Raw genomic sequence first — 17300 nt, forward strand, 5'->3', positions numbered from 1 at the left:
CACACAGGACTGGCTAGCTGTGTTTATGTTCCGGAGGTCAATCCAATGCATCACGTGGATGAGAAGAGAGAGAAACTGGAAATCACCGATGATTCTTTAGAACTCAAAACCGGCACAAACAATTGCTTTATTTTCGAACATTGGGTAAGTGACAGTCTGTTTATTATAGCTCCACCTTATAATCAGTTCCTAATTTGTCTGTTTGAACATTTATTTTGTAAATACTCGCAATAGAAAGCGTATCCCGTTAACATTATTTGTCTCGTCCATTAGTTAGGCTGCTAGCTGTATCATTATGTGTCCAACCTCGTCCAGCAGCCGGCCAACCAACGTTTGTGGCCTGTGTAAATTACAAACTGCTCACGCTCAGCGGCCTGGGCGAACTGTCCCTAAATACCCTCCACCCATGGCCCAGTCTAGAGCTGGAAAATACTATTGGATGATTGTTTTCTATAATTGCGCCTGATACTACTTTTTTTTATACTATGAATAGGACTACCTATTTAGTAAATATTTTAGGCTACTTTCTAGCTATTCTGTATGAGTACATCATTAATTAACATGCCAATATGGTAAACAGAATTTATAATTTGTTTTTCTACCGGATTGTGTCCATAATGCCTACACTTTTTTCTTTAATGTAACAATTGCATGAAAAAAAACACAATGTTATCGTTAGCAATGATAGCATTTAACATTAATAACTGGCTACTGGCGCTATAGCCTATAGGGTGTAGATTAGCATGACACTAACAGTAATTGTATATTATATTTTACAGATCACCAATTATTCTTGAATAAATTGGTAGAACGCTCCAAATCATGTAATAAATAACCATTTAGAACAACAACAGAAGACTTGCAGATTCTTAGATTTAAACTGGTCAAATAATTATGGATGAAGTTGAGATTAGAAAAGGAAGAAAATGTACCCGAATATTGCTCCTCAGTGGTATTGTGTTATGTGTTGTAGGATCTGGCCTTATTTTAGGATGGTTGTTATGGGGTAACAAAGAGAATTTGTATAAAGAGGTAAGGCCAATTAATACTAGGACGATAACGATTGACAGTTAAACTAGATTACAATTGTTATCGTCCTAGTGTTTCGCAACCTGTATAGTGATGTGAGCTAAAATATAATAAATGTTTATAAAGCTGTGTATATGATTTAGAAGAAATAAATCTGGACTTGAAATCGGCAAACACCAGTACCAGTAACTCTTTTAAATCATTTTTTTTTTACAGTATGGCATTGTCTTTGACGCAGGTTCTTCGCATACTAATTTATTTGTTTATCAATGGCCTGGTGAAAAAGAAAATGGTACTGGAAATGTGAAAGAAAGAGGAATGTGCAGAGCTGACGGTAAATGAGAACGTTGTTTTGTAAAAGTGTAGCTCTTTTTCTTCACTATCAAACTTTATGTCACAAAAAATGTGATGTGCCCATATATGGACATGATGATGTCATATCACTACCATCTTTGGGCACTACCATATTTTGGCATATCACTACCATATTTTGGCATATCACACTTTTTTTGTCAAACTAGTTTGATAGTGTACACAGAGCTTTACTGGTTACTTATATGATTTTCTATTATTGTGCTATTACAGTATAAGAATAACTTTCTTTGAAAACAGAAAACTTGATCACTTATTAATAGTGTTTTTAATCAGTATACAAAACTATTTACAACAAAACAATTTAAAGCAAAGCACATATTTAAAACAATACAAAAGTTGAAAGGTTACAAATGCACAAGTGAAAACCATAAAAAACAAAACTTAAATTGATATTGATAAAGATTGAAAAATTAAATTTACTGGCTTTAAATGATTTGTTTTTTTGTTAAAATTGTAGACACAGCGTTTAAATCTTTTAGTTTACATTTTTTGTTACGAAATTGACCATTTCAACTAATGTAATTCTTTAATTTGGCATAAAAATAAAAATTACGAAGCGCAAGACATGAACAGTAACAAAACCCAGAAATCTTTGCCAGGATAAAGTTTTATGATAACTTGTTTCCAACGGGGTCCAAAATAAATCTGGGCAACAGAGATTATACAAAAGTGAAAACTAGAATCTAGAATAATATACTCATAATATGAGCAACAATTATTTAACATAATTTGTGTATTTCAATAAAATTGTTATTATCGTTGTATACCACCAGGTAGTGGTATCTCAAGCTATACAGACACACCTAGACTTGCTGGTCCATCATTAGAAGGATGTCTGGACTCTACAGCACTACGCTTAGTTCCTCAGAAGCGTCAGCAGGAAACACCTGTTTTCCTAGGTGCCACGGCAGGCATGCGGTTGCTTGAGTAAGTTAAAAGTTATAGAGGGCGCCATCATGTTGAATGAATAAACAGGTTGTTGAACAATTGGAAGGATTTTGGAAAAGATTTTTCTTTTTGTTCGGTCTCCAAGAAATGTAGAAAAATATTTTTTATTTTGTTTATCTCAGTAGACAACTGAAATTTACAAAGACCAATACAGTCAACTCTCCCAATACCAGACACCTTTGGGCTGGCCAAATATGTCTGGTTTTCATGTGTACAGTAGTACTATTATTTATAGCATTATGTGTCGTGTGGTGTTAGTAGGACCCTCATTTTTAACTGATTAAACATCTTAAAACTATTGTGAGTAGCCACTTGTCCTAGATTGTACGTACAAAATTATTTTATAATTTTTTTTCTTTACAGCGAAACTGACCCAGACACAAGTGACGCCATTCTTGATTCTGTTCGGCAAACCATTGCTTCTTATCCATTTAATTTTACTGATGATCAAGCACGTATTATCACTGGTGAAGAAGAGGGTACATATGGCTGGATCACCACCAACATACTTCTTCATTCCTTTGTTGATGTAAGTGATAGAAAAAATGAAAGAATAAAGTTGTCCACACTATCAAACTAGTTTGACAAAAAAGGTGTGAATTGCCAAATATGATAGTGATATTCCCAAATATGGCAGTGATATGACATCATCATGTCCATATATGGGCACATCACATTTTTTTGTCAAACTAGTTTAATGGTGTTGACAGAGCTTTAGAATCATAAACAAATATTGGAGTATGTAAATATTATCACTCATCCGGGTAGTAGTTACATAAGGTGTATTGTAGTACAATGCTATCGATAAGAAAGTCAGTATCACCATGGAGGAAATATTTCACATAACATCAACATCAATCAATTGCATGAACAATGTGTGTAGTACCTAAAATGTGATAAACAGTGTATTTGACAATGTCGCCCTCAACATTGTCATGTTTATACAGAAGGCTATATATTAATTCTTTTTAATTCCATTTGTTAAACGAAAAACCAGACGAAACCAAGATGGGTTGAGAGGTCGATCGGTTAAAGCTTCGGTGCTGCAATCTATGTCCATAAAAATCGTAAATAGTAAAATAATGTAAAACCAATGTCCAGTGTAGACATGTAGCTTGGTTACACTTTAAAGAGCCCAGGGCGTCCTTTGTGATTAGTAGGGAGTCAACACGTTCAAAATTCAGCCCCTGTGAATGTAAGCTGCAGGATTCACCAGCCTCAAATCCTAGTATAGCTTAATCTGAGCTGCAAAGGGATTAGGACACCAATAACCAACAAAAAGATTAATTTTATATTCATAATTAAATTACAAATGTTATTTTTTAGATATTTAAAGGTTTCGTTTACATATTTTCTTTTCTTCTGCTCCAAAACTAATAATAATATTTCTAAAATACATATATCCACTAACATCTGAGCATGAAAAGAATATATCGCTTTGTATGTACAGAGAGTCTGAACAGTACAACAGATGAATATTTTATTGTAAACATCCCTTGAGAGATATGCTTAGCCTTGGAATGTGCATGTTTGTGAGATACAGCATCTTAGTAATGGTACCATTAATGATACAGCATCACTCTAGGTACTTTCAATGATCCAAGTACTTTGAATCTTATCATAAATTTAACCATAAAGTTCTGTGAATGCCTGTAAACAGATTACCACTCATGGCCACATGCATGTTTGATAGAGAACATCACGCAGTTACTTTGCTACATTTTATATAAAAATTACATATTTATTAATTTTTAGTATAATTTAATGGTAATCTTATGAATTTTTAAATTGTATTAAAAAGATTTTAAAAATGTGGAAAAAATGTAAAAAAAAAAGTTCGTCCCAATTAATCCTTTGTGTATATATTTATCAAATATTAGTGCAGTAAAAACCCTGAATATGGGTTGGCTGTTTAATTCATCTGGGAGGGCAGAAAAGGGGTTAAAATATATATAGGCGAGAGAGAGAGTGAATGGGCAAGGAGTGGAGGAAGCGGGAGATCTTAGCATGGAATCAGAGATATAGAAAAGATAATTAATAAGACATTAATATATGCCCAAGGTATGATTGTAATAAAATAAAATAATTAACTTTGCTTTTTTATTTTTGCAGGGGTCATCTTTTGAAAGACACGTACGCAGCTTAATTTTCTCTGAGAATGCGATGCCAACAGTTGGTGCTCTTGATCTTGGTGGAGCTTCAACACAAATCTCTTTTATTCCAGAGGTTCCTGAAGCTCTTCCAGTTGGTGATAGTCAGCACCTACGTCTTTATGGCAGTGACTATGTGGTGTACACTCATAGTTACTTGTGCTATGGGAAGAATGAGGCAAGACGTAAATATTATGCCAGTCTAGTAGAGGTATGGCTCAGTGCTTATTATTATTTATAGTTCTATTTAATGGTTCTGTTGCATGGTACGGCTTGCAACATGTTTTTAATAAAATAAATTATTCACCTATGTTATACCATAGTATAAAACAACCTTACTATCGTATTATGTGCTGTTCATTATTAGTTCTAATGCACGGTAATACTAATAGTTTTATTTAATGGTTGGCATGGTCAGCTTTTTGTAAACATTATTAAAGAGAATAGAATTCATGAATTATTCTAATGCACCGTAATAGCTCTATTTAATGGTTCTATTGCATGGTAATTATTTGTATAAGAAATATTTAATCAATTTTATTATTTTTTAGAATGCTAATTATTCGGAGGAAGTGACCAATCCATGTGGAGCATTGGGACTTAATGAGAGTATGTATGGGAGTTATCTATGGAAGGCTCCCTGCACCCAATCGGATCAAAATAACACTGGTGATGTCAAGTACTTCTTTATAGGTACAAGTGACCCTGATGAATGTTTGGTCAAAGTTCGTAACCTTTTTAATTTTTCTGCGCCATGTGAGGATGAGCCATGTTCATTCGATGGTGTTCATCAACCAACGCCATATGGCAAGTTTGTGGTAAGTTTAAAGGAGTTTTTTTTTTTCAATAATCATTTAATTTCTCTTTTTTGTTTAAACTTATATCCATAGAAAAGCTTGGTTTTAACCTGCCTAATAATATCCACATTTCGATCGGATTCAACACTAGTCCAAATGGCAGGACTTTTCTAATGCTGTGTCTACACTATCAAACTAGTTTGACAAAAAAAGTGTGATGTGCCTAAATATGGTAGTGATATGCCCAAATATGGTAGTGATATGCCCAAATATGGTAGTGATATGCCCAAATATGGTAGTGATATGACATCATGTCCATATGGGCACATCACTTTTTTTTGCCTAAATTTGCTAATACTAGCACCCATCTATTAGTGGAACTTATATTTTTCATTTTGCAGTAATGACAAAACATAATACATCTATCAAATTATTTGAACACCGTAGGCCTATATTTGAATCATATAGAAGGTTAAGGTACATTACATTAGTGTGTGGGTGGTAGGGTTGATAGTTCAAAGAACCTTTATACCGTCATATCGGACGGATAATAATAAATAATGTATATTTCTCTTCGTGGTTTTAATGGCTAATTTTATTATATTTATCGTTATGGTGTGATTATTGATTTAAATTATGTGGTAATTGAAAATCAGTATTCAAGCCTTGATGCTTATTAATCATTGAGAGAATTCCTAAGACGTCAAATTCACCTTGCTAATTAATTTACAATCTTGAAACTTCTTTTAATAAATCAGGTTTATTCATATTGCTAATGCTCTGTCTACACTATCAAACTAGTTTAACAAAAAAGTGTGATGTGCCCAAATATGGTAGTGATATGACCAAATATGGTAGTGATATGACCAAATATGGTAGTGATATGACCAAATATGGTAGTGATATGACCAAATATGGTAGTGATATGACAACATCATGTCCATATATGGGCACATCACATTTTTTGTCACATAAAGTTTGATAGTGTAGACAGAGCTTAACTTCATTTTCTACCCACATTTATCTTTGCTTCCAAATTTGTTTGAATGTTCCAGATTTTGAAAAATTGACTGCTCTATTTTAACAAGGTGGAGCCGAGTTAAATAGAGCGTCAATTTTTCAATGAATGAAAAAAAAAATTCTCTCCATTAACGAAAACAAAACGTTGATTATTTTTTTTATTTTCTAACAAATGGCAGATAACCTGTTTTTAGCTAGATATATACTGCTATGTAGACAATTTTATAAAATAATAATAGAAAATGTATATATTTGGGAGAGATAAAAATATTTAGTTGTCCATGCTTCAGTTAAAAAATCTTTACAAATAAAATAAAAAATGTGTCCTACTATTTTCTACATGCACGTGTTATATTAGATGATGTTTCACAACCCAGCCATCTGTCTCCTCATCATCATATCTATTTATCCATCAATTAATTTCATTTATCCATATTATCCTCATTCATTTTGTTATTCATCCATTAATTCATTTATCTACTCATTCTTAATTTTCTTCAATTCATTCAATCATCTGTTTAATTAATTATATACACGCATTCCTACATCCCTTAATCTATTCTATCATCCATTCTTATATATGTAATTTAAAGCGTAGATCCTGGTTTAAAATTTTTCATAATGTTATATATAAGATACAGATTTTCAATGACTTTGTTAACCAGGTAGGTATTTGTAATAAAAATCGTATTTTGCTATGTAAAAGTCGCGTGGCACCACTTTTTTTTTTAAAAGAGCTTATTTCACAGCGATCGTTCCGCTTCACCGCTGTTATAAAATAAGTGAAGTTATCATAAATTTTGTTCAGTCATTCATTCATTCATCAGTGGAAAATTACATGTAAAATTTGCATATAAAATAGAAATTATGTCTGAGACATACAAAACATAACATAGATAAATGAAAAACTAACAAAAACAATTACAAAGTGTCACATCACTCTTGTACGGTATACTGACAAGCATTCAGTGCCCGAATGGCAGCTGGATAAAAGCTGTAACAAAAACCCAATTGTACGGGAGATGATGGACCGGTAATGTCTACCGCTGCGTACCTCAAGGTGAAGGTTGCGAAGGTTTATATTTTTTAATAAGCAATAAAGATTTCAAACCCTGAGCTACTCTTTAACCTATTGCAGCACTATACAATCATCTATATAGTATATCTTCATGTAACACCATACACTCATCTATATAGTATATCTTCATGTAGCACCATACACTCATCTATACAGTATATCTTCATGTAGCACCATACACTCATCTATACAGTATATCTTCATGTAGCACCATACACTCATCTATACAGTATATCTTCATGCAGCACCATACACTCATCTATATAGTATATCTTCATGTAGCACCATACACTCATCTATACAGTATATCTTCATGTAGCACCATACACTCATCTATACAGTATATCTTCATGTAGCACCATACACTCATCTATACAGTATATCTTCATGTAGCACCAATACACTCATCTATACAGTATATCTTCATGTAGCACCATACACTCATCTATATAGTATATCTTCATGTAGCACCATACACTCATCTATACAGTATATCTTCATCTAGCACCATACACTCATCTATATAGTATATCTTCATGTAGCACCATACACTCATCTATACAGTATATCTTCATCTAGCACCATACACCCATCTATATAGTATATCTTCATCCTATACTTTAATACATTCGTTCTATCTATCTATCTACCCATTCGTTCCCTAGAGCATTTTTCCCGCGATGAGAATAAAGATGATAATAACACGATATCTTGTTTCGTAGTTCCTTACTCTCCCTAAATCCCAACGGCTCATAATTCATCCATACTCATTATTATTCTACGAATCCAGCTCGTCGCCGCATCACATTTATGGTGACTTCTTATTGCCGTAAAATTAATTTAAACTGATCGAAAACAAGACTTGAGTGTTCATTTATTTTCGTTTAACGATGAAATGATTGAACAAATCAATCGTGATGCAATAACCTTGAACCAAGCATCCACGTAAAAACAACAAAATGCATGGCGAAGGAAAAGTGCTTTCATTCTTTACATTCATCTTTGTTGTCAATATTTACAGTATAAAAGACAACCTTATACACCCATTCTCTACAATTGTTGACGTTTTATAAAAGTAATGCATATATTACTTTGACAACCTTAATTTTATCTCTTATCTTTTTTAATTTGTCTTCATTTTTATATTTGATGATTTAAAATTACATTATTACATTTTGCACAAATAATAAATGTTTTGAGTTAAATGGAGAAAATATTTTCGTGATTGACTATTCTATTCCGGAGCTGAGTTGAATAGGGCAGTACAGAAATATTCTTCTCATTCAATGACTACAAAACTGGAGTAATTACTGCAGTAAATGAATTGTAGGTGTTTACTTCTTAAATCAAATGTTGAAGTCTAGGCTGTGTCAAAAGGTGGCACTACTACTTGTATGTACATGTAGGTAACTGGGAATTGTTCCCACCAACTCCCTTAAGCCAGGTCTACACTATCAAACTTTGTGACAAAAAAAATGTGATGTGGACATGATGATGTCATATCATTGGTCATATCACTACCATATTTGGGCACATCACACTTTTTTTGTCAAACTAGCTTGATAGTGTAGACAGAGCTTTAATGCATAGCATTTGATGCTACCTGTCCCTGGCCTATCATCTTCCCTTTAGATTCTCATCTTCATACCTCTCCTGGCATCAATATACATTGAAGTGTAATGTGTGAGAAACCTTTAATAATTCATTGAATTTGTGTTTTCGAGGTTATATAAAATATTCATAATGCATGATTAACATTTACATAATGAAAACTAAAATAAAAATGTAAAATGCATTATTTTTGTATATCTCATTATTGAGAATAATTGAGAATTAGATTTTTAATAAACTTGAGTAGCCTGACGCCCTAAGGACTCACGACTACTGCACTTCCGTAATTCTCAACTTGTGTTTTGTTGCAGGCATTTAGTGGTTATTACTATGCTATCGACAATCTCAACCTAACATCTAATGCCACTATTAATCAGTTGAACGTCACCAGAGACAAATTCTGCCGCAGAAATTTGACGGACGTAAGTTGAAATTTAAATTTTGAGAAAGGTTTTGAATTATTCAGAATGTTTGAGATGTTTAACAGTGATGGGAATATAAACAGCATTTTCGATACATTTACAATCAATCTTATCTTTCATTATTCATAGTTAATTGTTTCATAGATTTCATTGCACATACAAAATTCCAGCAGAAAATTTGTCTAAAAAAGGACAAACATACCTTAGTGGCAAAACCCAAGAAAGGTTATCTTCAGAATCAATAGCATTGCTGTCATTATCAGCATCATAATTGTTATCATTGTATCATCATCAATGAATTGACCCAGAGGGCCTAGTTTAATATGACCAGTGGCTGTGATGTGATGATCAACTTTTTTTTGTTGAAGTTGTCTCTCACCATATCTAATTAAGAATGGCCATTTCCTTGTTCCCTGCAATGTAATAATGTGTTTTCATATATATATATATATATATATATATATATATATATATTATATTTTTGTTTGTTTGTCATCATCTCATCATAGGCTATACACAAAATGTTTTTTCTATAAAGCTCTGTCTACACTATCAAACTAGTTTGAAAAAAAAAAATGTGATGTGCCCAAATATGCTAATGATATGTTCAAATATGCTAGTGATATGACATCTCGTGGCCATATATGGGCACATCACATTTTTTTTGTCACATAAAGTTTGATAGTGTAAACAGAGCTTTAGATACCAACCATAAGAAAGACCTTTCCTTATGACTACTACAATGTTTTATTTATTTTTAATTTTCGTCATTATTTATTATTTTTTATTTAGATTCAGAATATCCCAGACATATGGGATAATATTTATCTTTATTGTTTTGATATCAACTATGTGTACACGCTGTTAGTAGATGTGTACAAATTCACTGAGGATAACTGGAATATTGAATTTGTCCGGGACGTAAGTTTTAATTTCAATTTATTTTCATTCATGTTCATTCATTTATCTCTTCTTTATACTGGGGGACCTCTTCAGTCAAAGACTGTTCTCCCAGAGGGTCCAGTACTTTTGTAACTTTTTAAAAGTTATCTGTGACATCAAATTTAGGCTTAAAACTGAGGATAACAAACATCTACCCCTGTAAAACAATTCTAAATAAGTATGTGTTTATAGCAGTCTTAAAAATAGTTATGAATGTAAGTTTTATCTAATTTCTCTCCTTATCCATGAAACTTGAGTGCTAAAAAACTTACTGTGCCCCAAAATATCCGCAAACGTGTGTGTGCCTAGCTTAGTCTTCTAATGGCATAACTGCTTGTACTGTAAATTGAAACAAGATTCCAATTAAAATGTATATATAATTACAATTTATATTTTATATGTTTATAACACCACTCAGTTTACAGAGGTAGCTTTCTATTGCATCTATAAATTATGATTTTATTACTAGGAAGTGATTTTTTGGTTGTTTTTTTTTGTCCTTATTATACGTACAGTACATCCCTTGCTATACTTGACATTCCTTGAAGAATTACAATTTTGACGAGTGATATTTATATTTGTGGATATCGCATTTAAACCACTGGGGGTTTGTGTGTGACAGGCTCTGACAAGAGAAAAGTAATCCATTTTGTGTTTTCATTTCATCATCACACATTGATGAATCTCGTTAAAACTAAAGCTCTGTCTACACTATTAAATTTCATGTGACAACAAAATGTGATGTGCCCATATATGGACATGATGATGGCATATCACTACCATATTTGGGCGTATCACTACCATATTTGGGCACATCACACATTTTTTGTCAAACTAGTTTGATAGTGTAGACAGAGCTTTAAAGAGAAAATCATTATTCTGTGAGTGTATTCAATGCATTGCTTATAGGGTTTAGAACTGAATACGTGAATTGGTATATAGTACTTGCAATGGGTAACTAGGACAATGCATAATTATAGTTGAACCCTATTTTATTAAACGATGGTACAGGAAATAAATTATGTACATTATCGGTATTATTATTAGTACGTGGACAGATAATGCTTTCTGTGTTGGCTTGCGAAATGCAATGGCGTTAAAACTGACCATAAACATTCAGCCAATCAGCAGAATTAGTTCAAATTGTTTAATAAAAGTCAAATCAACATATTATTGCGGTTAACTTTTCATTACCAGCTACTACCTGCTACTGATGTCTCTGAAAAACATAACTTCACTTAGTGACCTGCTTTATAATTTTTAGTGGCGCTGTAGGATGTTTCAAAGTCCTTTGTTCTAGTCCGAAATATATCTCAGTGATGATCTCAACTTAGTTTAGAAAACATTTTATTTCTCATACACATTCTCAAGTTTTTTGATGGATGCTGTAATAATTATTTCTGATTGCCATCTACAACATGTATTTCATTTAAATTGAAGCTGGTGTTCTCAATTTATTGAATATATTCAATATATTTTAATATTCTAGTTATATAGGTCTAGTTTCATTTTCAGACTGAAATAACTCAGAGTTTGCCAAAATATTCTTAACCCCTTCTTATAAGTGGACACCTTGGAGACCCTTAATAAAGTCCACTGGATAATGGTTGGCTGTAGTGTTAAAACATATATGTATCCCTTGTTCGATTCACAGTGGAATTTAAGAGTCCTCTGAATAAAGAGTGTCCCAAAGAGGCACTCTACTGTACTTTGCTAACATGAATACATTTGTGACCTATCAAGCCACAATCTACATATTAAGCCTGGTTTCCATAAAATCGCTACACCGTGTCGCCGACAGAGCGTAGCGATTCTATGGAAACGCTAGAATTTATCGGGGATCTAGTACGCGAGCGCTAAATATTCTTTGGTACACGCGTATACGATTCATCGCCGACAAAATCGGCAAAGTTGAACATGCACGTCGACGACATCTGCGCGTGTAGCTATTTCAATGGAAACGGTGTAGCGATTTTATGGAAACCAGGCTTTACAACATTTTACAACATTGAATTTTAAATTTGTATATTTAAATGTTTGTGAATAAACATCTCTCTACAATATATACAAATATAATTTGCATAAATTCAATATCCGCCACATGTTCATTCATTTCCTAGTCAGAACATAGAACAGGTGAGAATGGATTATGATATACCGACAAAAACATCTATGAATTGATTTCTGGTTGACGGCTAGAAATCATTAATTAATGAAACTCATATTTCATTACATGGTTGTGACTGCGTGAACTTAAAACTGAGGATAACAAACATCTACCCCTGTAAAACAATTCTAAGTTAGTACGTGTTTGTAGCAGTCGTAAAAATAGTAATTTATCTCTAATTTCTCTCCTTATCCTTATTCTAAAAACTGACTGTGCCCCAAAATATCCGCAAACGTGTGTGTGCCTAGCTAGCTTAGTCTTCTAATGGCATAACTCCTTGTAAATTGAAACAAGATTCCAATTAAAATGTATATACAATTACAATTTATATTTTATATGTTTATAATACCACTCAATGTACAGAGGTAGCTTTCTATTGCATCTATAAATTATGATTTTATTACTAGGAAGTGATTTTTTGGTTGTCTTTTTTTTGTCGTTATACGTACAATACATCCCTTGCTATGCTTGACATTCCTTGAAGAATTACAATTTTGACGAGTGATATTTATATTTGTGGATATCGCATTTAAACCACTGGGGGTTTGTGTGTGACAGGCTCTGACAAGAGAAAAGTAATCCATTTTGTGTTTTCATTTCATCATCACACATTGATGAATCTCGTTAAAACTAAAGCTCTGTCTACACTATTAAATTTCATGTGACAACAAAATGTTAACTTATGAACACTAAATCATTGCAAAATGTATAATATTTAGTGAAACATAATGCTATCAGTAATATACAAATCTGATTTGCTTGAATGGTCAAATAAAATTTTGAAAATCACATTCATCATCCTACTGTTAAGCTCCGTCTACACTATCAAACTGTATGTGACAACAAAATGTGATTGGCCCATATATGGACATGATGATGTCATATCACTACCATATATGAGCACATCACACTTTTGTTCACACTTTTTAGTTTGATAGTGTGGACAGAACTTTAGATTCTATGTGTTCAATGGTTTGCAACAATAGAACAACTAATAGCCTTTCACATCACCTAGCAAAACTCTGGAGCTTTTAACCTCTGTCTACACTATCAAACTTTATGTGACAAAAATATATGGACATGATGAGGTCATATCACTACCAAAGTTGGGTATATCACTACCATATTTGGGCACATCACACTTTTTTGTGAAACTAGTTTGGTAGTGTAGACAGAACTGGTATTCACTATACAAATAGTGTAGGTGTCTTGCTAGGAAATGCAAAGCAGGTAGTATTAGTGTTTTTGTTGGAATAGGAATAGTACGAATAGTACATGTTTTCCCTTCTTCTTGCCTACAAAAGGTATGTCTAGATTTAGGCCTTACAAACATACTTTACATTGCAATAATTGACAACAAGATAAATGAAGTCTATATAATGTGTACATACTTTAATGTTAGCTGGCAATAACAGTTTACCTCAATCATTGTCTGTCATTGCTGACTCTTGCATGTTTCCTCAGTAGGTCAACCATACAGGAGGAAATACTGCACTGTACACAATACAATGTTAACATGTCTGAAAATATACAATTACAAAAAATATGAACTGACAAAACACCACAAATAAAATATATATCCAAAATATATGCACATACAATAGGGAGAGGTTAGTCAAAGGTTTTGGTCAGGAACCATAGAAGAGTGAGCATTTTTAAAGTTTTTAACAGAATGTTTGATCCCTAATTCTCATTTAAAGATAATAATATATACAGTAGGGAATACATTTTTAAACATTTTGAGTTGTATAGGCCTACCAATAAAAATAATAATAATTGATGTTCACTAATTAACTTCGTAGTGCAATATTACTGGTAATGAGCTATCCTTTATCAACTCACTTGCATTCAGCCTACGTCATTACATCCAAGTGTGGAGCAAGCTTGATCAGTCAGATTGTAAAAGATGTAATAGAATATAATTGTGAAGTGAACAGTCACTTGAATAGAATCAATTAAAATATGCATTTGATTTGTATCTAACGGCATTTACTGCCTTGCTTGTAATCCTGAGGGATTTCACTTTTAACTTTCATGCATTATTAATAAACTGAACAATAAGCACGTGCTTAATATTGATTTCAAAGCATTCCTATTTCAAAGTATTTTAAGTAATTATGATACAAGTATCTCATAAATATTTATACTTGCACTAAAAGAGTTTAATCGATACATACTACATGATATGGATCATAATGATGTGTGATTTTAATCACATTGAATGTGATTATGATGTGATTCTAATCACATTGAATATGATTATGATGTGATTCTGATCACATTGAATATGATTATGATGTGATTCTGATCACATTGAATATGATTATGATGTGATTCTGATCACATTGAATATGATTTATAGGATGTAATTCAAATCACATTGAATATGATTATGATTCTAATCACATTGAGTATGATTATGATTCTAATCACATTGAATGTGATTATGATTCTAATCACATTGAATGTGATTATGATTCTAATCACATTGAATGTGATGTAATAATAATAATAATAATATATACGAATTTGTAAAGCACCAATTCCAGCAACAAGTGATCAAAGGCGCTGTGGACTTAGATGTTACATCTTTTCAACAACATTCTTCTCCCCTAAGGGTCACATTGAATATGATTATGATGTGATTATAATTGCATTTATGATCATCGTGATAATGACTATGATGATCTTAATACCTTTAATCATTGTGATAAAGGTTTAGATGAATCTAAAATTGAATGCTAATTAAATTTAATTATATAAATACTAATATTCATTATTTACAGATCGAAGGCACAAATGTAGGCTGGTCGCTAGGTTACATGGTGAACGCCACCAATGGTATTCCACCAGAGTTGCCCTCTATTTTGATACATGAACCCGTGTACTACGGTCTGCTTGGCGTTTATTGTGTTTTGCTGTTTTTGGGTACAATCATGTTAATACTTGCTGCTCATCGTAGATATAAAAGACGACAAAGCCAAGCAATGTACGTGTCAATTTAAACTTAAATATTAAATTTAAAAAGATGAACTTTAATTAAAAACCACAGAACAAAATGTTTAGATTTAGACCAATGTTATCTTCAGTACTAAATGTAAATGATAGTTGATGATGTGATTTTTTAATATATTGAAGCTTGTCATACTTATGGACATGTTCTTAGGATAGAATGCAATATAAATGTATAGTTTATGAATATAATGTTTGTAATTAAAAGTTGAAATCCAAAGGGTAGCTTTAAATATTCATCACATTTAGAAGAGGTGCTAGTACTGTAATATATAGATTTACCAAATAAGACAAACTTTAAAAATATCCACAATGAAATTTACTATTTGGCACTCTTTTTATGTAGGCTAAGTTTTCTTATAATACACTTAAGAATGATAAATTGTACTTATATGGTAAGTAACAACACAGAAAGTAATTGATAATGTGAATCATAGAGATATAGTTTACTATATTATCTATATATAATATAATATCTATATATAATATAATATCTATATATAATATAATATCTATATATAATATATTATCTATATATAATATATTATCTATATATTAATACAGCGTGATTAGTTACTTTGTTTCCACAAAATGAAAAATAGTAAATTCTGGGTTTTTTTTGTATTATTTAATTTTTATTTTTACAAATCATTTTATGTATTTATTTTAATCTGTTTAAGATGTATATTTTGAAATTAAAAGTGCTTCTAATTTTAATGTGTTTTTTAAAGGTTAATATCTGTATAAAGCTCTGTCTACACTATAAAACTAGATTGACAAAAAAAGTGTGATGTGCCCAAATATGGTAGTGATATGACATCATCATATCCATATATAGGCACATCATTATCTCATTTGATAGTGTAGACAGAGCTTTACAAGCATTTCTGCAAAGGAGACGAAATCATAGAGACTATGTTAAAATCGGTCCCGTTTTTTAAAGCTTGGTTCCCATTTAGACTCTACGTAAGGACGTAAGCGCCTCAAGAAATTGGACCAATCACGATGCATGAATCATCCGAGCTTGTGATTGGTCAACTCAATTGCATTGCGCGTACGTCATTGCATTGTGTTTAAATGGGAACTACGCTTTAACATTTCCGGGCTAAAAATGGTGTATAGTAATACTAGTATTCTCTTACCAAGACGGGGGATTTCTGTTTATATTACCGTATTAGTAATAAACTAAATCTTCAGACAAATAATATTACTAGTAGCTTACACACGATTTTGTGAGTCGGTAAACATAATGTGTTTGTTTCATGTATTGTGTTGTCTTATTAAGGTGAGAGGTTCGTCAACCTTCTTTTTAGCATCAATACAGTTCACTTAGAACAAATTGACTTAGTTTCTTCTGAAAGAAACACCGCGTCTTCACAAAATGTATAAGGCTAATGGATTGAGCATGATGTTATATAATACACTGTAGAATGATATATTACTTTGGCTGCTTCTCGTTTACTTAACTCGGCCGTGACGTGTACATTGGGGGAGGGAGAAAGTAACGATGGAGGGTGGAGTGGGTGGCTAAGGTGCAATCGATCGTATTCCCTATCCATGATATGATTACCAATATAGTATATCATACCCCGGTTCTACATTTCAATTATGAAATAAATTAAAATCTTAAAATTGTACCTTTTTTTCTGAAAAGATGTGTAGGCCTATGTACATTTGGGAGGGACGGAGAAAGAAGGATGAGTCACAACCGACAACCTTTCCCATGTCCGAGAGGAGAGATAGCATTCA

The 17300-nt window shown here is 32.3% G+C and overlaps 1 protein-coding gene across 1 annotated transcript; it reads left to right on the forward strand.

Annotated features, from left to right (window-relative positions):
- Nucleotides 1–17042, forward strand: LOC144837976 (ectonucleoside triphosphate diphosphohydrolase 8-like). The gene is made up of 10 exons (XM_078693301.1): nt 1–144; nt 780–1032; nt 1246–1363; nt 2178–2331; nt 2716–2881; nt 4465–4713; nt 5054–5320; nt 9320–9430; nt 10223–10351; nt 15326–17042. The coding sequence occupies exons 2-10, from the start codon at nt 895–897 to the stop codon at nt 15542–15544; spliced, it is 1551 nt and encodes a 516-aa protein (XP_078549427.1). The 5' UTR covers nt 1–144; nt 780–894; the 3' UTR covers nt 15545–17042.
- Nucleotides 17043–17300: the final 258 nt, after the last annotated feature.

The sequence above is a fragment of the Antedon bifida genome, chromosome 3, assembly GCF_963402885.1.
Source record: "Antedon bifida chromosome 3, ecAntBifi1.1, whole genome shotgun sequence".
Classification (NCBI taxonomy): Eukaryota; Metazoa; Echinodermata; class Crinoidea; order Comatulida; family Antedonidae; genus Antedon; species Antedon bifida.

What these genes read in the sequence shown, in the direction of transcription:
- LOC144837976 (XM_078693301.1), top strand. Translation starts at nt 895, where the DNA reads ATGGATGAAGTTGAGATTAGAAAAGGAAGAAAATGTACCCGAATATTG. An exon ending in AGGAATGTGCAGAGCTGACG is followed by an intron (nt 1,364 to 2,177) that starts GTAAATGAGAAC and finishes GTATACCACCAG; the next exon opens with GTAGTGGTATCTCAAGCTAT. An exon ending in ATTATGCCAGTCTAGTAGAG is followed by an intron (nt 4,714 to 5,053) that starts GTATGGCTCAGT and finishes ATTATTTTTTAG; the next exon opens with AATGCTAATTATTCGGAGGA.